Here is a 20,544-nt window from a genome sequence, read left to right as displayed (position 1 = left end):
TTAAAAGACTGAAAGACCGCTGCGCCACAAATCTTAATCAAAAGAAGGAGAGTTGGCGTGTGTCGAAAGAGTTGAAAGACTATTAGAAGAAACAAGGTCCACGCGGGAGTGCCAGGTCTAATGAACACACCAACTCTTCTTGGCAGGTAATGCCCCTATGAGGCAGTTGTGGAGACTGAAGGTGCCCACCTTCCCACAGCTGCCTAAGCTGCCTCCTCTCCTGGGTCCTTCCCAAGCAATCTGAGGCTATACTGGCGTGTCTGTCTTTGCTCCTCACACGTCATACCTCTCCTAGTTCTGGGACACCAGGAGGGAAGGAGAGCTTATTGCAGCAAGAGGGGGAGAAATTCTTCATCCCAACACATCACCCCCTCTTGGCCTCTCCTGCTGCTTCTGATTCTGGACTTTTCTCTGCCACAGACTCTCCCCACTCACCAAGCCCTGTCACCTCTCCAGTTTCTGACACCTCCCTTTCTTCTCCCTGTGACCACTCATCATCGTCCCACCACCACTCCCTGGGCTCTGAGCCTTCTTCCTTTGGGGGTTTCCCAGTTGGTTACTGCTACCATCCCTCTGCATCCGTCCATGACAGCCCCTCTATCCAAAATACCCAGGGTGATCTTGAGATGGAGAATGAAATCAAGGATGCATCCGAAGGAGGAAGTGTTGCGGGTGATTTCAGTTCCCCTCACATCACTAGGGACAATTGTGTTCCAGTCACAACGTAGAGGTAAAAATTCTAGATAGCCTGAGCTGTTGTTATTAAACAAAGGTATGAATTGCTACACAGCAGGAAGCTGAAGTGGAATACAGTGGTACCTCGGGTTACATACGCTTCAGATTACATACACCTCAGGTTACAGACTCCGCTAACCCAGAAATAGTGCTTCAGGTTAAGAACTTTGCTTCAGGATGAGAACAGAAATTGTGCGGCGGCAGCGAGAGGCCCCATTAGCTAAAGTGGTGCTTCAGGTTAAGAACAGTTTCAGGTTAAGTACAGACCTCCGGAACGAATTAAGTACTTAACCCGAGGTACCACTGTACCAGTCAAAAAGAGACTACAGTTGTACCTTGGATCCCGAATGCCTTGTTACTTGGACGTTTGGACTCCTAAACGCTGCAAACCCAGAAGTGAGTGTTCTGGTTTGTGAACGGTCTTTGGAACCTGAACAAGGCTTCTGGGGCTTCCGATTGCGGGAGCTTCCTGCAGCCAATCAGAAGCCGTGCTTTGGTTTCTGAATGTTTTGGAAGTCGAACGGACTTCTGGAACGGATTTCGTTCAACTTCCAAGGTACAACTGTACTGTAAAATGCAAGCTCTAAAAACAATAAAAGCAATTCAATGAACTAAATCCCTACAAACTCCAAAACAGTTTCTTCAGATGTAAAATTGATATTCCATAAACGGCTGGGTCCTCCTCAAAGGAAGCCTTCTGAAACAAAAATGTATTTCATAGGTGCCTAAACATCACAAAGGTCGACACCTAACTGATTTTGTTGGCAACTGATTCTAGAGAGCTGGAGCTGCAGCACTAAAAACTTGGTTTCTAGTATAGACTCAGTGCACCCCTGGGTCATATGGTTCTCTCAGCACTGCCCCATCTGAGTAGAGTAGCGGCAGGGCAGGGAAATAATTTCCCAGCCAGCGGCCAAACCTGGGACCTGCTGCATGCAATCACATGCTCTACCTCCAAGCTAAGACCGTTCACAGCTTCCTGGCATAGAAATGGTCTTGCTGACAAGGGGGCATTGGGTATTGAAGCCCAATATTTCCTCAATTTCCTATTATTATTTTTTTGAAAAGTTGCAGCTCCCCTTCCCTTATTTCCTTCCCTTATTTAATTTATTTAATTTGTTAGTTGCTTTATCTTGCAACCCAAAAGCACCAGGAGGTTCCCTCACTACGAGAAGTGAGGTTACAGGGAACCAGGCAGAGGGCCTTCTTGGTAGTGGCCCCTGCACTGTGGAACGCTCTCCCACCAGATGTTAAGGAAACATCAGAGGGCAGCCCTGTTTAAGGAAGTTTTTAATGTTGGATGTTTTATTGCTTTTTTAAAATTATTATTAATTCTGTTGGGAGCTGCCCAGAGTGGCTGGGGAAACCCAGCCAGATGGGCGAGGTAATAATAATAATAATAATAATAATAATTAATAATAATAATAATAATAGTCAAAGCTGACCAGAGTGGCTGGGACAACCCAGTCAGATGGGCAGGGTAAAACTAACCTAACCTAACCTAACCTAACCTAACCAACACAACACAACACAACACAACACAACACAACACAACACAACACAACACAACACAACACAACACAACACAACACAACACAACACAACACAACACAACACACTTTTGCGAGGGTTCTTTTTCTCCCCTTCAAAGAAATGCGCTTCCAACCCTCGCCCTGTGGGGTGGAATTCTCCCCGGAACCAAAGCCTCTCGGCGCCGCGGAGGAGGATCCCATTCTCTGGCGCACCGCCGGAACCGGAAGTTCCCGCTAGCTGGTGTTTAGCCATCGGTTCGCCTTCCCCCGCGAGCGGAGACGGGTGTCGCGGCATGGAGGCAGGAGGGGCCGAGCCCCCAGAGCCGCCTTCCCCAGGTGAGCGCCCCCGTTCCGGCGCGCTGAGGACGGGGCGGAGGCGGTGTGGCACTCAAATGGGCCCCCACGCCCCTTGTCTTCCTCTTCTTGCTCCCTGATCCCCCCCAGTTCTTCTTTCTCCCCACTTTTCTATCTTCTCTTCTTCCCTGAGTGGCGGGGGAGAGTCCTAGTCTCTGGAGATAGGGAGGAGAAAGTGTGGGAAGGCGGTGATTTGGACATGAAACGACAGTACGCACGAGGCCTTGGTCTGCCATCCTTTTTATTGTGCAATCCTTATGAGAGAGAGAGAGAAGGGTCTTTATTTGCATCACCCACTAGCCATAGCAATGAAATGAAATGCTTGGGCTGTAATAATAATAATAATAATAATAATTTATTATTTATACCCCGCCCATCTGGCTGGGCTTCCCCGGCCACTCTGGGCGGCTTCCAACAAAATATTAAAATACTATAATACATCACACATTAAAAGCTTCCCTAAAGAGGGCTGCCTTCAGATGTCTTCTAAAAGTCTGGTTGTTTTTCTCTTTGACATCTGGTGGGAGGGCGTTCCACAGGGCGGGCGCCACTACCGAGAAGGCCCTCTGCCTGGTTCCCTGTAACTTGGCTTCTTGCAGTGAGGGAACCACCAGAAGGCCCTCAGCGCTGGACCTCAGTGTCCGGGTAGAACGATGGGGGTGGAGACGCTCCTTCAGGTCTACTGGACCGAGGCCGTTTAGGGCTTTAAAGGTCAGCACCAACACTTTGAATTGTGCCCGGAAACGTACTAGGAACCAATGCAGATCTCTCAGGACCGGTGTTATGTGGTCCCGGCGGCCGCTCCCAGTCACCAGTCTAGCTGCTGCGTTCTGGATTAGTTGTAGTTTATTGGTCACCTTCAAAGGCAGCCCCACGTGGAGCGCATTGCAGTAGTCCAAGCGGGAGATAACCAGAGCATGCACCACTCTGGCGAGGCAGTCCGCAGGCAGATAGGGTCTCAGCCTGCGCACCAGGTAGAGCTGTTAAACAGCTGCCCTGGACACAGATTTGACCTGTGCCTCCATGGACAGCTGTGAGCCCAAAAGACACCATTCACCCCCTTCAGTGATCTTGCATGCCCTCCAACATTTCTCTGATGAAAACAGGGACATCCTATTCCAGGGGTCAGCAAACTTTTTCAGCAGGGGGCCAGTCCACTGTCCCTCAGACCTTTTGGGAGGCCTGACTATATTTGCGGGGGGGGGGGGATTGAACGATTTCCTATGCCCCACAAAAACCCGGAGATGCATTTTAAATGAAAGCACACATTCTACTCATGTAAAAACACGCTGATTCCCGGACTATCCGCGGGCCGGATTGAGAATGCAATTGGGCCGGATCCAGCCCCCGGGCCTTAGTTTGCCTACCCCTGTGGACCTATTCCATCATAACGACAATGATGATGGTAGTAATTTTATTATTTGTACCTCTGCCCATCTGACTTGGTTGCCCCAGCCACTCTGGGCGGCTTCCAACATATAGATTAAAAACAAAAAACAAAACATTAAACATTAAAACACTTCTCGAGGACTGCCTTCAGATGTCTTCTAAAGGTTGTATAGTGACCTATCTCCTTGGCTCGGGGCTCGTGTAACTCCACATCTTCTAACATTTCTCCGCTGAAAACAGGGACATCGTAAGGAAAAGCGGGGCATTCTGGGGTCAAATCAGAAACCAGGACGGCTTCAGTAAATCCGGGACTGTCCCTGGAAAATAGGGACACTTGGAGGGTCTGAATGATGTGTGGTAGCAGTTTCACTGGTACTAATTGGAATTTCTCTGTCTTTCCAGTCGTCGGCTCCCGAGCTGATGTAGAAGAAGGCAGCCCAGACAGAGGGATGCTTGAAAGCAGTCTTCCGGACAACATTGAGGCTGCAAAGCCACTGGACTCTGCAGAAGAGATGGTGGGAATCCTATCACCTGCAGACTGCCTCCCGAAGGACAGCGGTGCTCCCAGTGAGGCTTTACAAATGGTCCACAGGGGGGAACAGAAGCCAGATGCTTCAGGTGCTAGTGGCTGTAGGGTGACTAAGAGCTCTCTGCTGCGCCGGCCTCTCTGGGGAGAAGAGATGTCAGGGGTCCCAAACCCACAAAGCTCCCCGCTGAACTGGAATGGGGCATCTAAAGCACCAGGAAGTCGTCGGGAAGAGCACTCATGGAACCCTGGTTCCAGCCTTCCTAGTGGGACGCACGAGGCCATCAGTGCCTTTCTTTCCTCCTGCTGGAGTGAGTTGCAGATTGAGCCCCCATCTGCAAATAACCCGAGCAAGCCATCTCAGCAGGGCAGCGGAGAATCAGAGGTTATGGCTACTGAAGACATGCCCCCTAATGGCGGGGAGGCCTCTGACACCAAACAGCCCCACTGGGGCGGCGGAAAGCCAGAGTCTGTTGGCTCCAATTCGTCGCCTGCTGGACCCGTAGAGGACGATGACCCTGCTGTCCTAGTCATGTTCCATGCCGTGGCCAACAGCCGCTTGCCTGTGAGGAGCCAGCAGAAGGACGAGCCGGATTTCACGCCCGCGCAGAAGCTGGCTATCTTGCGGGATTTGTATCACAGCAAGCCGCTGGTGTTCCTGGAGCGGTTCCGGACGGTCCTGCGAGAGGAACACCTGCCTTGCTTCCGCCACCTCTCCGGCAGCTACGAGGCAGACTTCTACTGTGCCGAAGTGCGCAGGGCCAGCCTGGGCAAGACGCGCCACACCCGGGTGCGGAACAAGCGCTACGCAGCCCTGCAGCAACTCATCCAAGGTACTGGGCCTTCAGATCCTGATTCCATTCTGGAAGGGATTAGATTACAGGGGGCAGCAAACTTTTTCAGCAGGGGGCCGGTCCGCTGTCCCTCAGACCTTGTGGGGGGGGCGGACTATATAGTGGTACCTCAGGTTAAGAACTTAATTCGTTCTGGAGGTCCGTTCTTAACCTGAAGCTGTTCTTAACCTGAAGCACCACTTTAGCTAATGGGGCCTCCTGCTGCTGCCGCGCCACCGGAGCATGATTTCTGTTCTCATCCTGAAGCAAAGTACTTAACCTGAGGTAATATTTATGAGTTAGCGGAGTCTGTAACCTGAAGTGTATGTAACTTGAAGCATATGTAACCTGAGATACCACTGTATATGATGATAATTATATTAATCTTCTTGTATCTTAATAGTGTGGTGGTTTATTTGATTCTTCTGTTATTTGTTTGTTTGTTTGATTGATTGATTGATTGATTGAATGTTTGTTTGTTTACTTCTATGTACTGTGGTACCTTGGGTTAAGTACTTAATTCATTCCGGAGGTCCATTCTTAACCTGAAACTGTTCTTAATCTGAAGCACCACTTTAGCTAATGGGGCCTCCTGCTGCTGCCGTGCCGCCAGAGCACGATTTCTGTTCTCAACCTGAAGCAAAGTTCTTAACCCAAGGTACTATTTCTGGGTTAGCGGAGTCTGTAACCTGAAGCGTCTGTAACCCAAGGTACCACTGTACGTCTGTTTTTTCATAAATGTATTTATTTTAAATTACCATACTTTTCGTCCTATAGGACGCACTTTTCCCCCTCCAAAAATGAAGGGGAAATGTGTGCGCGTCCTATGGGGCGAATGCAGGCTTTCACTGAAGCCTGGAAAGCGAGAGGGGTCGGTGCGCACCGACCCCTCTCGCTCTCCAGGCTTCGTGCAGATCTCCGCAAGCCGTGGGAGCCCGCGCCGGGCTCCCACGGCTTGTGGAGAGTTGCCTGTTCTCCCCCAAAAAAACTAGGTGCGCCTTATGGGACGGTGCGTCCTATAGGGCGAAAAATACGGTAATAAAGATATATTTTTTAAAAAGGAAATTCCACAACACCAAGCCCCATGCCTGCTTCTCTCTTGCTGCCCGCAGGTGGGGAGTACTTCAGCGATGAGCAGATGCGCTGCCGGGAGCCCCTTCTCTACGAGCAGTACATCGGGCAGTACCTTAGCGACGAGGAGATGCAGTCCCTGGGCAGCGGCAAGCTAGAGGCCTCCTGCTCTCTCTCGGGCGTCCTCCTGGACTCCTACCAGGAGCAGGTCATCCAGCGGCGGCTGCAGGTCCAGCAGGAGCAGGAGGAGGCCTGCGAAGAGGAGGAAGAGGAAGACAGCGATGATGAAGGTTGGTCAAGAAGAGGGGTGGGATCCAGCGGAGGGCGGGGAAACCTTCCCAGCCTGAGGGAATAGTTAAGACTATGAAACTCGTGGCTCCAGGAGTTAGCGATGACCTCCAAACTGGATGGCTTTAAAAGACGACTGGACACATTCTTATTTTTTCCTTTTCCCCCCACAACTTTATTTATTAGATTTTCCAAATTAAAATTTACATTCACATAACAACATACTATGGGACATGGGCGGCGCTGTGGGTTAAACCACAGAGCCTAGGACTTGCCGATCAGAAGGTCGGTGGTTCGAATCCCCGCGACGGGGTGAGCTCCCATTGCTCGGTCCCTGCTCCTGCCAACCTAGCAGTTCGAAAGCATGTCAAAGTGCAAGTAGATAAATAGGTAAATGGCGTTTCACTGCGCTGCTCTGTTTCGCCAGAAGCAGCTTAGTCATGCTGGCCACATGACCCGGAAGCTGTACGTCGGCTTCCTCGGCCAATAAAGCGAGATGAGCGCCGCAACCCCAGAGTCGGCCATGACTGGACCTAGTGGTCAGGGGTCCCTTTACCTTTAGCTAACAACATACTATATAGAAACAAGATTCCTGAGAGTCCCCTGGACTTTCCTCCTCCCCTTTGTGGGTCTTTTTGTTAGTCCTTTCCTTCTTCATCTATTATAATGATCCACATTTTTGTAGCTCCATTATGTCCATATCTACACTGCAAGTGTTATTGCAATCCCACTAACGATTTTAACCATTTACAGTCGTTTTTAAGATAAATTGTAGATATCCCCCATTCCCTATTAACGTTTTGGTCCTTCTGATTTTTGATTCTTCTGGTCATTTTTGCCATTTTGGCATAGTTCATCAACTTGATCTGCCGTTCTTCTCTGGCAGGGACAGTATCTTCTTTCAACCTCTAGGCTAATAATAATAATAATAATAATAATAATAATAAATTTTATCCCCCCCCGGCCAGAGCCAGTAAAATTACAATAAAAACATAATGGGGGGGACCAATTTAAAATACAGGTTAAAATGCAATTTAAAATGCAGCCTCATTTTAAAAGTAGCCCATAGATCAAAACCATAAGGGGAGGGAAACATAAGGGTCAGACTGAGTCCAAACCAAAGGCCAGGCAGAACAGCTTTGTCTTGCAGGCCCTGCAGAAAGATGTTAAGTCCCGCAGGGCCCTAGTCTCTTCTGACAGAGCATTCCACCAAGTCGGGGCCAATACTGAAAAGGCCCTGGCCCTAGTTGAGACCACTCTTGCGACTTGGGACCTCCAAAATGTTGTCATTTGTGGACCTTAAGGTCCTCCGCAGGGCATACCAGGAGAGGCGGTCCCATAAGTATGAGGGTCCTAGGCCATATAGGGCTTTAAAGGTCAAAACCAGCACCTTAAACCTGACCCTGTATTCCACCGGGAGCCAGTGGAGCTGGTATAGCACCGGGTGAATGTGGTCCCGCGGCAAAGACCCCGTAAGGAGCCTCGCTGTGGCATTCTGCACCCGCTGGAGTTTCTGGGTCAGCTTCAAGGGAGCCCCACGTAGAGCGAGTTACAATAATCAAGCCTGGAGGTGACCCTCGCATGGATCACTGTAGCATCCTCGCAGCTGTAGTTGCATACATAAATTGTCTTTTCTGCTCCCTTGGGATTTCGGCTGGACAAATTCATGGAGGAGGGAGGCTATCGATGGCAACTGGCCCTGATGGCTATGCCCTGGCTTCACAGTCAAGAGGCGTCAATGCTGCTGAACATTGCTGGAAATCACAGGGCGGGGGGGAGAGATCTCGGGTCCTGCTTGCGGGTTTCCCACAGCCGTCTAGCGTGAGACCGGGATGCTGGACTAGATTGGACAGTGGCCTGATCCAGCAAAGCTATTCTTATGTTTGTATGGGGGCAGCATGCCAGGGGTGGGTGCCTGAGGCTAACGGGTGCCAGGGGTGGGAGCCACTCACCTATAATAATAATAATAATAATAATAATAATAATATATTTATACCCTGCCCATCTGGCTGGGTTTCCCCAGCCACTCTGGGCTTGCTTCCAACAGAATATTAAAATGCAATAACCTATTAAACATTAAAAGCTTCCCTAAGAGGGCTGCCTTCAGATGTCTTCTAAAGGTCTGGTAGTTGTTTTTCTCTTTGACATCTGTTGGGAGGACATTCCACAGGGCGGGTGCCACTACCGAGAAGGCCGTCTGCCTGGTTCCCTGGTTTCCTTTCTCCAAGGAAAGTCACAGGTTTCTGTATGCGCTCGCCCTGCCCCTTGCGAACATCTCGCCATCCTCCCTTCGGGCAAGGAAGAGGCATCAGCGCTGTCCAGGGACCCTTGCCAGCCTGAAAATGCATCTGAGGAAGGCCACTGAGGAGCATAGATAGGGATTGTGGCCTTGGGAGGCGTCTCAGGGGCCCTAGAGCAGGAGAGGCCTGGAGGTCTCATCCAGTGATTTGAGCAGCACAGCAAGAAATCCAAAGCTTTGGGAGGAAGAGCAAAAGCGCCTTTGATATGAGCAGGAGGACTGGAGGACCCGTCTCTTGGGCTCATTTGGGTTCCTGAGAGATGGAGGTAGGACGACTGGGACTGCGGCATCGTCTGGGCTGGGAATGTTGCTGTTTTTTTAAGGGTGCGGGGAGGAAGGGTAGCTTATCTCCAGCTCCATAAGGCTCACTGATCCTGCTCTCCCCTCTCTAGACAAGGCCTCTGACCTAGACATGGAGGATTGGGTCCCTGAACAGGAGGAGAAGGCCTACCTGCGGGAAGAGTTCACCAGCCGCATGTACCAGCGCTTCCTCGACGGCAAGGATAGGGACTTCAACTACAGGTGAGGAATCAGGGCGGAACATCAGTGGATAGGTCCTTTCACTCTTTGCTGTGGGCGTTTCTCTGTATCACTTTGGTAACAAGCCGTCATTAGATTATCCTCCACCAGGGCCAGGGCCTTCTCAGTGATGGCTCCGACCTGGTGGAATGCTCTGTCCCATGAGAATAGGGCCCTGCAGGATTTAACTTCCTTCTGCAGGGCCTGTAAGACAGAGCTATTCCACCTGGATTTCAATTTGAACTTAGCCTGATCTTTTATTCCCCTTCCTTCCCTCCCCCTCCCCTTTTTATGAAGATTACCCGCTCTGGGATCCCACAGCTAATTCTCCCCTGATCTCCTCGCTGGCCCAAAGAGGACTAATTTAGCCAGCTAACCCTGGTGATCATCTAATGTTTATTGGATGGATTGCCCCCTAAATTGATTTTTGATTTTATTGTTATTCACGTTTTATACCGTATTGAATGCTGGTTTTTTTGTAGCATCAATTAAGTGTTTTAAATTTGTTGTTAGCCGCCCTGAGCCTGGTTTTCTGAACCGGGAAGGGCGGGGTATAAATAAAAAAAAATTATTATTATTAGTATTGTTACACTGGTTCAGTGATTTCTGCCTGCAAAGCGGTTTATAAATGGACAAATAAAGAAACGAGAGACCATTCCTGGCCCAGCCAGCATCTCATGTCTCGCATTGCACAGAACTCAGAGGTGGAGAGGGCCCCTCACTTCCACGCTGGATGAGACAGAGAGACCCGGGTCCCTCTTCCGTTACCCTGAACAACATCCCTGCCCCACCCCAGTCCTGTGCCCTCCAATTGTTGCTGGACTCAAGCTCTCCATTCAGCACGACCAAGATGGCCAGAGGTCAGGTGCGATGGGAGTCGTCGTCCAAAACATCTGACGGGCTCCAGAACACGGAAGGGCAATCTAGAACATGCAGAGAGTGTGGGGCAAGGGAGAGGGGCATTCTCTTCTTGCTAGGCTTTGGAGCAGGAGCAGCCAATGTTGCGAGACTCCAAATCCCATCAGGCCCCAGTGGTCAGGGATGATGGGACCTGTAGTCCAGCAATGGGTGGAGAGCCCAGATTGGCCACCCCTGCTTTGGAGGCTCTCACCGCACTGGGCTTTGGAGACTCTGAGGAGCAGTGAAGATCTTGCATTTGTTCCCCCCTGCCTTACACTCTCTGGACATGCCAGGGGGCCTGTGGGGGGCGTGCTCGGCAGCAGCCGCAAATCGTGGCTGGCTCTGTGGGTCAGCCAAAACTTGCGGACCCCTCTCTCTCCCACAGAGCAAGCTGGTTCCTCGGTGCCAACTCTGCAGACCTGAAGCCGCTTCCGGGTTTGTGAGTGTAAACCTGTGCCTTTCCTCCCTCCAGCGAGGTTGACGAGAACCCCGACTTTGACAACCTGGACATCGTGTCGCGGGATGAGGAGGAGCGCTACTTCGATGGGGAGGAGCCGGAAGACGCAGACTCTATGGAAGCAGAGTAGATGGGGCTGAGGTCCTGACCCCCCAAGGTGCCAGGATGCAGAAGCAAGGAGCCATGTGTTGGCTGTTTCCTTCCCATCTTGTGCTACCTCTCTCCTGCCGGACTGGGCGGCTCCGCCGATAGGGATCAGAATGGCATTGGCGTGTAGGGTGAGTTGTCTTGGAGGTCTATGGCAATGGACGGTCTGTGATGCCTGCAGCACCACTCCGGAGCTCCCCACTTCCCAGTTGCTAAAGAGGGGTAAGGAAGGGAATGTCGCTCTCTGGGACTGGTCATCGGCCGTCTGGATCAGAAGCACCAGGGCAGATCATGGCTTCCCTTCCGTGGCGCTGCCTTCGATTCTGGACATCCCTGTTGTAGAGATGTGTCTCTGTCTCTTTCCTGTAAGAAATGGGTCTTCTGTGTTGGAGATGGGGCTAGCCCGAAGCCCAGACCCTCCTGTGCAAAGGACATTGCTGGCTGGCAAGTTGGCTTTTTGCAGTATCTATGTCCGATTGATCATTATTTTTTGCAGCGTTGGACAGCTGAAAATAAACAACCTTTTAAGTAATTTGTTGGGTGGTCTCTTAAAAGTGAGAAGGACCTTCGCCCCATCTTGAATTTGTTTTGCGTTTCCTTAACTGACTTGCTCACCGTTCCCAGTGGATCAGGGCCACATTTATTTACATCTCTGCACCATATCAAAAGTTTGTTATTATTATTATTTGGTTTCCCCAGCCACTCTGGGCAGCTTAAAAGGGAAAGGGACCCCTGACCATTAGGTCCAGTCTGGGGTTGCGGCACTCATCTCGCTTTATTGGCCGAGGGAGCCGGCGTACAGCTTCCAGGTCATGTGGCCAGCAGGACTAAACCGCTTCTGGCGAACCAGAGCAGCGCGCAGAAACAGCGTTTACCTTCCCGCTGGAGCGGTACCTATTTATCTACTTGCACTTTGAGGTGCTTTTGAACTGCTAGGTTGGCAGGAGCAGGGACTGAGCAACGGGAGCTCACCCTGTTGCGGGGATTCGAACCGCTGACCTTCTGATCGGCAAGTCCTAGGCTCCGTGGTTTAACCCACAGCCTCTGCTGCTGGGCAGCTTACAGCATATGTAAAACAAGATGCCCCTAAGCCAGGGATGAGGAACCTGGGGCCCAGGCGTTGCTGGACTGCAACTCCCATCGTCATTATCCCTTTGTCCTCATCAGTTGGAGCTGATGGGAATTGGAGCCCAGCACCAATTTCCCATCAATGCCCCGAAGGGTTAGGAAAGGAATATGGAGCGAGTGATCTTTGGAATCAGAGCTTTCCTTCTCCTAGATGGACTCCCTTCCCAGGTGGATGAGTCCCCTCTGCCCATCACTTCTCTCTACAGCGCGCGCAGAAGCCGCCTTCTTGACCATGGGCCCCACTATTGGTCTTGTCCGCTCCTTCAGCCGGAGTGTGTGATTCCTAGCTCACCGAGTATTTGAGACCCATCGGCTACCCTCACCTGGTTTAGCCACAACTCGAAGCCTTTTCATGGTGCTGCTGTCACATGCTGACAGCTTTTAGGAGCCACAGGTGAGTGCTGAGTGCAGGATGAGGACCAAAGATGGACAAACTACCCCTGAAGGAGTACGCCTGTCCCTCACCAGAGGTACTAGGTAAAGTGGGAGGGCGTTCCACAGGGCAGGTGCCACTACCGAGAAGGCCCTCTGTCTGGTTCCCTGTAACTTGGCTTCTTGCAGCGAGGGAACCGCCAGAAGGCTCTCGGCACCGGACCTCAGTGTCTGGGTAAAACGATGAGGGTGGAGACGCTCCTTCAGGTATACTGGACCAAGGCCGTTTAAGCCTCTTAGTAATAATAATATAATAATAACTTCTTATTTATACTCCACCCATCTGGCTGAGTCTCCACAGCCACTCTGGGCGGCTCCCAATCAAATGTTAAAAACAATACAGCATTAAATATTAAAAACTTCCCTAAACAGGGCTGCCTTCAGATGTCTTTTAAAGAGAAGATAGCTGCTTATTTCCTTCACATCTGAAGGGAGGGCGTTCCACAGGGCGGGCGCCACTACCGAGAAGGCCCTCTGCCTAGTTCCCTATAACCTCACTTCTCGCAATGAGGGAGCCGCCAGAAGGCTCTCATCGTTGGATCTCAGTGTCCGGGCTGAACAATGGGGGTGGAGACGCTCCTTCAGGTATACAGGACAAAGGCCATTTAGGGCTTTAAAGGTCAGCACCAACAGCCTTCAGCTGCAGCAGTGGAATAAGACCTGGTTGGAAGAGAGCAGACCAAAGGCTGGAATATAGATTCCCTGGGTGGAGTTTCTTACTCTGAGGGGTCCTAGTGATGTCTATTGAGCTGGGAGCTGAGAATGTGCTCAACGCTCCCCTTTTGAAAGCAGATGCCAGGAACTCAAACTTGACCAGCTGCGGCCAGCAGGGGGCAGCAACTACTAAGTAATCCAGGGCCAGGATTCCTGGATTCTCTCCCCTGCTACTAGAGAGGAGTGGCGCATGTGCTGAGAGATGGTTTGGGAGATCAGTCTCACAACAACCCAGGCCGAGTCGCTTGCCGCATATCAGTTCCGTAATAGTCAGCACTCCTCCTTTAGCTATCATAAAAATAATTCAGTGTTGTGTTTCCGGGGCAGTTTGCAAAAACAGAATAACAAAATCACAACGGGGAACTAAAATGATGTATTCATGACAGTAGGGAACAGCAAAGAACTGGAGATTAAATTACAGCAGTTTAAAGGATTCAGTTACAGGTAGGTAGCCGTGTTGGTCTGCCATAGTCAAAATAAAAAAATTCCTTCCAGTAGCACCTTAAAGACCAACTAAGTTAGTTCTTGGTGTGAGCTTTCGTGTGTATCTGAAGAAGTGTGCATGCACACGAAAGCTCATACCAAGAACTAACTTAGTTGGTCTTTAAGGTGCTACTGGAAGGAATTTTTTTATTCAGTTTAAAGGATGTCACTTGAAAAGCCTGGGTCAAATAACCACTGGAAATAAAACGTGGTAGCTCCAGGGTTGGCGTGGAGAGAATTCCATTTCCCCAGTTGCTCCTTGCCTCAGCTCAAGCTGGGCTGCATCTGCAGCAGAACTTTTAGTGGCAATCTTAGAGCGCAGAAAGTTGATGATGAGAGCCTCCCATCGTCTTCCTCACTTCCAGGAAATCCAGCTTTTATGACCTGATATCATAACTCATGGACTGCAAGAAGTCTTCGTGACCCCCTGGACCAGAGCACGCCAGGCACTCCTGTCTTCCACTGCCTCCTGCAGTTTGGTCAAACTCATGCTGGTAGCTTCGAGAACACTGTCCAACCATCTCCTTCTCTGTCGTCCCCTTCTCCTTGTGCCCTCCATCTTTCCCAACACCAGGGTCTTTTCCAGGGAGTCTTCTCTTCTCATGAGGTGGCCAAAGTATTGGAGCCTCAGCTTCACTAGCTGTCCTTCCAGTGAGCACTCAGGGCTGATTTCCTTCAGAATGGAGAGGTTTGATCTTCTTGCAATCCATGGGACTCTCAAGAGTCTCCTCCAGCACCAGAATTCAAAAGCATACCTGTAGCTGGCATTCAGCAGCATTTCTGCCTCCACTTGTGACAAGTAGCTATCCATACCTCTCCGCAAATTTGTGTAACCCGTCTAGGCCCAAGGCCGTCACTTCCTCCTGTGGCAGTGAGTTCCATAAGTTGTGTGCTGTGTAAAGAAGCTCTTTCCTGTATCTTCCAATAGCACCGTGTATTCAGAGGATGGCCGGGCCCAGGCTCTTTGCACAGGGTCTCAGGTGCTCTTTGCACCCAGGAACATCCACTTGAACCGTGAGCTGCTTGCCTAAGGGAAGCTCACTTTCTGGAATCAGATTACAGGTTTTTCCTCCTGCAGGAACTCCTCTATGTCATTTGCAATTGCTTCAGGCTCCTAAATCACCAAAGTCACATGCCCTAGCTGAGGAAGCCTGGACAGCATGTCCTGACAGTTGGGTCTTTGTTTATTCTTTCTTCTACCCTGCGGGGTTTTCAGCAAGAGTGCAAGACTCCACCATCGCTCAGTGCAAGGACTCTTGCATTTGGAAAGATCGGTGCCCTGGCTGATGTTAATTATTGTTAGGGCGCGTTTCTCAAAGGCCTAGAATTCACTATGCTTTAATACTATCCAAAACCGGTTTGAAGTCCATATCATGCTATCAATTTTGTAATTTTTGACTGGGCAATGGATCACAAATCAGGATATGTGTGTGTGTGTGCGATGCAAAAAATCACTATGTGGGAAAAATGGCAAAGCCAGCCAATGCCCGCCTCTACTCCCTTACAGTGGTGCCTCGCAAGACGAAAATAATCCGTTCCGCGAGTCTCTTCGTCTAGCGGTTTTTTTCGTCTTGCGAAGCAACCCTATTAGCGGCTTAGCTGATTAGTGCTTTTAGCGGATTAGCGGCTATTAAAGGCTTAGCGGCTTAGCGGCTAAAAGGCTATTAGTGGCTTAGCGGCTTAGAAAAAGGGGGGAGCGGGGAAAAATCTGAACACTCGCAAGACGTTTTCGTCTTGCGAAGCAAGCCCATAGGGAAATTCGTCTAGCGGGTTTTCCGTCTTGCGAGGCATTCGTCTTGCGGGGCACCACTGTATTTCAGACATTGTGATATCGCAGTGCTTAGCTGGTGATATATTGCGATGTTGAAAACCAGATATCGCCCAGCCCTAGTGTCTTCTTTGGCGATCACGCGTAGCCGAGTAAGATTGTCTTCCATAAACACGGTTTTAACAATGAGTCTGTAAGTGACCGTGGAGGCCAATTCTGGGTCTACACGTCCTCCCACAGTGGGGACATTGGTTTCTGGGTGGGAGTTGATCACAGTGAGGGGTTTGCCAAACATGCCTTCCTCTTAGCACGTTTCTCCCTTGTGTCCTGAGTTTGAGCGTCTTCAAAGCCCACGACACCTTTGGTCAAGGCTGTTCTCCAACTGGAGCACTCGCAGGCCAATGTCTCCCAGTTGTCGGCGTTTATACTACATTTTTTTTTATTTAGTGTGGCGCCCACTTGACATAGGCTGGGCGGCTGCCATGTCATGTTTATGAATGGGTTTACCGCTGCAACTAAAGAGGTCCTGTGCCAAATATTGAGAAATAGTGGCAAGGAGGCAGAGTGTTGCTGCACTTCACACTTGGACACGACTGCAGGTCTCTAGGCTCTGCATAAACTGTCCCCCCTACCCATAATATCTCTGTAAAATCCTCCTCCTGCTCCTGATATTGATGCCAGTCCCTACAGAGTTTTCCAGTGGCAGAAAAAGGGCATCTACAAGGGATTTCGGGGGGTGGGAGCCAAGCGTGTCCAGATGTCAGTGGCTGACTGAATGACATCCGTCACAGCAGTCAGGAGCTCCCACTCTGTTTTGTTTTTCCGCCCATTCTCGCTTGGCTCAGCTCTGCTTTTTCCATTTTCCGAACGACTCACAAACGTCTGACTCAGCTCCACCTACAGCATGGGGATTTCCATCGAAATCCTGGCTGCATTTTCGTCGCTGGCAGGAACCATGGGGCTCTTCTTTCCTTCCCCAGACTCCTGCCTCTGTTGATCCTGCCCACTCCAAATTAATAGGTTGGCTGGGAAGCAGCTGGACCCAGCAGGAGGAAGGATCCCCCAAACTGGGGCGTTATGGTGTAACGCAGATGGGCTGTCATTTACAGAGTTGCCACTAGGTGGCTCCCTTCTACTATCAAATCACGGGAATCAGCCTCCCTGCATATGGAAAGCTAGTGTTGCAGGCTGAAACTCATCTGCTTGGCCTACTAGCTTTCCACATGCAGGAGGCTTTCTTTAAACTTGTGCTTTTTCACACGGGCAGCGCCCCTTTTGCATCCTAAAGTGGTACATTCAAGTCCCACATTCAAATTTCAACTCAGGGTGCGTAACAGATGTACATAGAAAAGAGCAGCGGCTGCAGACTTGCTACGTTGTTGACAGACATATTTATCGCTATTCAGGAACCATCTAGGGGAAATCACATCTGTAGGTTTGAACAGTAGGCAGCTCTGCACAGCTCTGATTGCCTGGCGGCTGTGACGTCACAAGCTCTCTTCTCCCTGGGACCATTTTACAACATCTTAAAAAGCAGAGACATCACCTTGCCGACAAAGGTCCGTATAGTTCAAGCTATGGTTTTCCCAGTAGTGATGTATGGAAGTGAGAGCTGGACCATAAAGAAGGCTGATCGACGAAGAATTGATGCTTTTGAATTATGGTGCTGGAAGAGACTCTTGAGAGTCCCATGGACTGCAAGAAGATCAAACCTCTCCATTCTGAAGGAAATCAGCCCTGAGTGCTCACTGGAAGGACAGATCCTGAAGCTGAGGCTCCAATACTTTGGCCACCTCATGAGAAGAGAAGACTCCCTGGAAAAGACCCTGATGTTGGGAAAGATGGAGGGCACAAGGAGAAGGGGACGACAGAGGACGAGATGGTTGGATAGTGTTCTCGAAGCTACCAGCATGAGTTTGACCAAACTGAGGGAGGCAGTGGAAGACAGGAGTGCCTGGCGTGCTCTGGTCCATGGGGTCACGAAGAGTCGGACACGACTAAACAACAAACATGTTTTGCACAGTAGGCAGCTTTGCACAGCTCTGATTGCCTGGTGGCTGTGACGTCACAACCTCTCTTCTCCCTGGGACCATTTCACAACCATATTAAGTAGCTGAATTTTCTTTTAAAAATAAATAAGGGATGTTTGAATATACTCTCTGCCTTCGCCTTCCTTTGGGCCAAAAGAGTTGTTTCGCTTTATAGGGTGGGTGGTTTCCTAACATAATACGAGCTGGTTCCTGTTTATGAGAGTTAAGATGGTGTGAAAGTCAGCATTAGTGGAGTTTCAGCAGTTTGATTTAATGAGGAGTTGCACACTTCAGATCTTCTTAACAGGCCATTCCAGGAATCACAGAATTGTAGAGTTGGACGGGACCTCCTGAGTCATCTAGTCCAACCCCCTGCAATGTAGGAATCTCAACTAAAGCATCGAAGACAGATGGCCGTCCAACCTCTGCTTAAAAACCTCCAAGGAAGGACAGTCCACAACCTCCAGTGGGGGACTGTTCCACTGTCAAACACCTCTTACTGCCAGAAAGTTCTTCCTGATGTTTTGTACCTTGAAGCCATGGGTTCGAGTCCTACCCTTCGGATCAGGAGAAGACAAGCTTGCTACATCTTCCATGTGGCAGCACTCTGGATATCTGAAGATCAAACTAACTCCCGCTCTCAGAGGAGTCCAACCCCTTCCCTACCTTGTTGCCTAATAGATTACCATAGCTCAGTTGGCAGAGCATGAGACTCTTAACCTCCGGGTTGTGGGTTCGAGTCCTACGCTGGGCAAAAGATTCCTATATTGCAGGTTGTTGGACTAGATGATACTTGAGGTCCCTTCCAGGTCTACACGTCTATGAAAAAGACTTGTTAGGCCCCCTTTCCTAGGCACAAAACTTCGAGCTCTTCCACAGGTACCATGTGGCTGGACTTAAATGCAACTACTCAGGAAGATAGACAGCTCTCGGTGTTCGTGTGGTTTTTCCCCCCAAAGCACTCTCTCACATTTTGTGAAAGACTCTCTTCCACAGTGATTCTCCCGCCCACAGTGCGATTAGTAAGGGAGATTAGTTCTTTCTTGGTGTAAATGAGGCTTCTTTGAAATAGATGTCAGTTTGTACCAGCTTTAACTTCTTCTCAGAATATGTCTCTCTTGCGTGTAATATAGATGCACCGCCCCATTATTATTATTTTGGGTTGCCTATTACATCTTCAAAACAAGAACACCCGTAGCTTATTTGGCGTGGTACTGTTGAAAAGTTGCAGTGGTGGGAGAGCTTTGCCAACGTGCCCCTGGGCCACGAAACTTTGTGCGAAAGGAAATGCTTGGGTGTTTAATTATATTGTTAAAGTCAGCAGCCCAGAGGTGGGGCATTTTTCGGTTCGTGTAAGCTGTGCGTCGCCGAAAGCCGGAATTCTGCAATGTATAAAAATCCAGCAAATTTAGCAAGCAAGGTGCTTGATTCCTGTATCTTGAACTCAAACGCCTGCAGTGGGGAGAGAATTCAGAGAAGATCTCTTGAAATCAATGGTTGGGCCTAACCTAGGCCCCTTAATTTCAGCCCAGTCTACTCTGACAAAAAGTTAGCTGAAGGTAATCCTTTGCTGTTATTAATTTCAGTCGGTCTGCTCTGAGTAAGACCAGCATTGTGTACATCCCGCACCTTTTAGTACCCCAGTCCACAGGTCCTTGTATGTGAGCACATGTGATTTCATACCTTCCAACACTGACAAACCTAGACAGCATCTTGAAAAGCAGAGTCATCACCTTGCCAACAAAGGTCCATATAGTTAAAGCTATGGTTTTCCCAATAGTGATGTAATGAAGTGAGAGCTGGACCATAAAGAAGGCTGATCGGCGAAGAATTGATGCTTTTGAGTTATGGTGCTGGAGGAGACTCTTGAGATTCCCATGGACTGCAGGAAGATCCAACCTCTCCATTCTGAAGGAAATCAGCCCTGAGTGCTGACTGGAAGGACAGATCCTGAAGCTGAGGCTCCAAGACTTTGGCCACCTCATGAGAAGAGAAGACTCCCTGGAAAAGTCCCTGATGTTGGGAAAGATGGAGGGCACAAGGAGAAGGGGACGACAGGGAAATGTTGGAGGGTATGGAGTTATTCGACCCGAGCCAAGGAGATAAGTCACTATGCAACCTTTAGAAGACATCTGACGGCAGCCCTGTATAGGGAAGTTTTTTTAAAAAATTTTTTTAAAAGTTTTATGATGTTTTTATATGTGTTGGAAGCCACCCAGAGTGGCTGGGGCAACCCAATCACATGGGCAGAGTATAAATAATAAAATTATTATTATGGAATAGGATGTCCCTATTTTCATGGGAGAAATGTTTGTTGTTGTTGTTGTTGTTTACTCGTTTAGTCGTGTCCGACTCTTTGTGACCCCCTGGACCAGAGCACGCCAGGCACTGCTGTCTTCCACTGCCTCCCGCAGTTTGGTCATGCTGGTAGCTTCGAGAACACTGTCCAACCATCTCGTCCTCTGGCGTCCCCTTCTCTTTGTGCCCTCCATCTTTCCCAACATCAGGGTCTTTTCCAGGGAGTCTTCTCTTCTCATGAGGTGGCCAAAGTATTGGAGCCTCAGTTTCAGGACCTGGTTTGATCTTCTTGCAGTCCATGGGACTCTCAAGAGTCTCCTCCAGCACCATAATTCAAAAACATCCATTCTTCGGCGATCAACCTTCTTTATGGTCCAGCTCTCACTTCCATACATCACTACTGGGGAAACCATAGCTTTAACTATACGGACCTTTGTTGGCAAGGTGATGTCTCTGCTTTTGTGGGGCATAGGAATTCGTTAATATTTTTTCTTTCCAAAATATAGTCCGGCCCCCCACAAAATCTGAGGGACAGTGGACCGGCCCCCTGCTGAAAAAGTTTGCTGACCCCTGAACTAGAGAGTTAAATACAGGCAGGCGGCAATTTTTTTAAAAGTGCAGTGTCTCTCTTTTTAACGCCA

General features: G+C 49.7%; 1 protein-coding gene across 1 annotated transcript; it reads left to right on the top strand.

Moving 5' to 3' along the window:
• The first annotated feature begins 2,444 nt into the window (after window positions 1–2,444).
• CCDC97 (coiled-coil domain containing 97) lies at window positions 2,445–11,582 on the top strand. The gene is made up of 5 exons (XM_082231186.1): window positions 2,445–2,603; window positions 4,413–5,369; window positions 6,482–6,730; window positions 9,420–9,549; window positions 10,919–11,582. The coding sequence occupies exons 1-5, from the start codon at window positions 2,561–2,563 to the stop codon at window positions 11,031–11,033; spliced, it is 1,494 nt and encodes a 497-aa protein (XP_082087312.1). The 5' UTR covers window positions 2,445–2,560; the 3' UTR covers window positions 11,034–11,582.
• The last annotated feature ends 8,962 nt before the right edge of the window (window positions 11,583–20,544 follow it).

The sequence above is a fragment of the Podarcis vaucheri genome, assembly GCF_965113315.1.
Source record: "Podarcis vaucheri genome assembly, chromosome: 7".
In the NCBI taxonomy this organism is placed as follows: domain Eukaryota; kingdom Metazoa; phylum Chordata; class Lepidosauria; order Squamata; family Lacertidae; genus Podarcis; species Podarcis vaucheri.
This window is presented reverse-complemented; position numbering and strand designations above follow the sequence as displayed.

Bases quoted from the DNA above. Each gene is read 5' to 3' on its own strand.
- CCDC97 (XM_082231186.1), top strand. From the start codon at position 2,561: ATGGAGGCAGGAGGGGCCGAGCCCCCAGAGCCGCCTTCCCCAG. The intron at 5,370-6,481 runs GTACTGGGCCTT...TGCTGCCCGCAG, and splicing joins CCTGCAGCAACTCATCCAAG to GTGGGGAGTACTTCAGCGAT. The intron at 9,550-10,918 runs GTGAGGAATCAG...TCCTCCCTCCAG, and splicing joins GATAGGGACTTCAACTACAG to CGAGGTTGACGAGAACCCCG.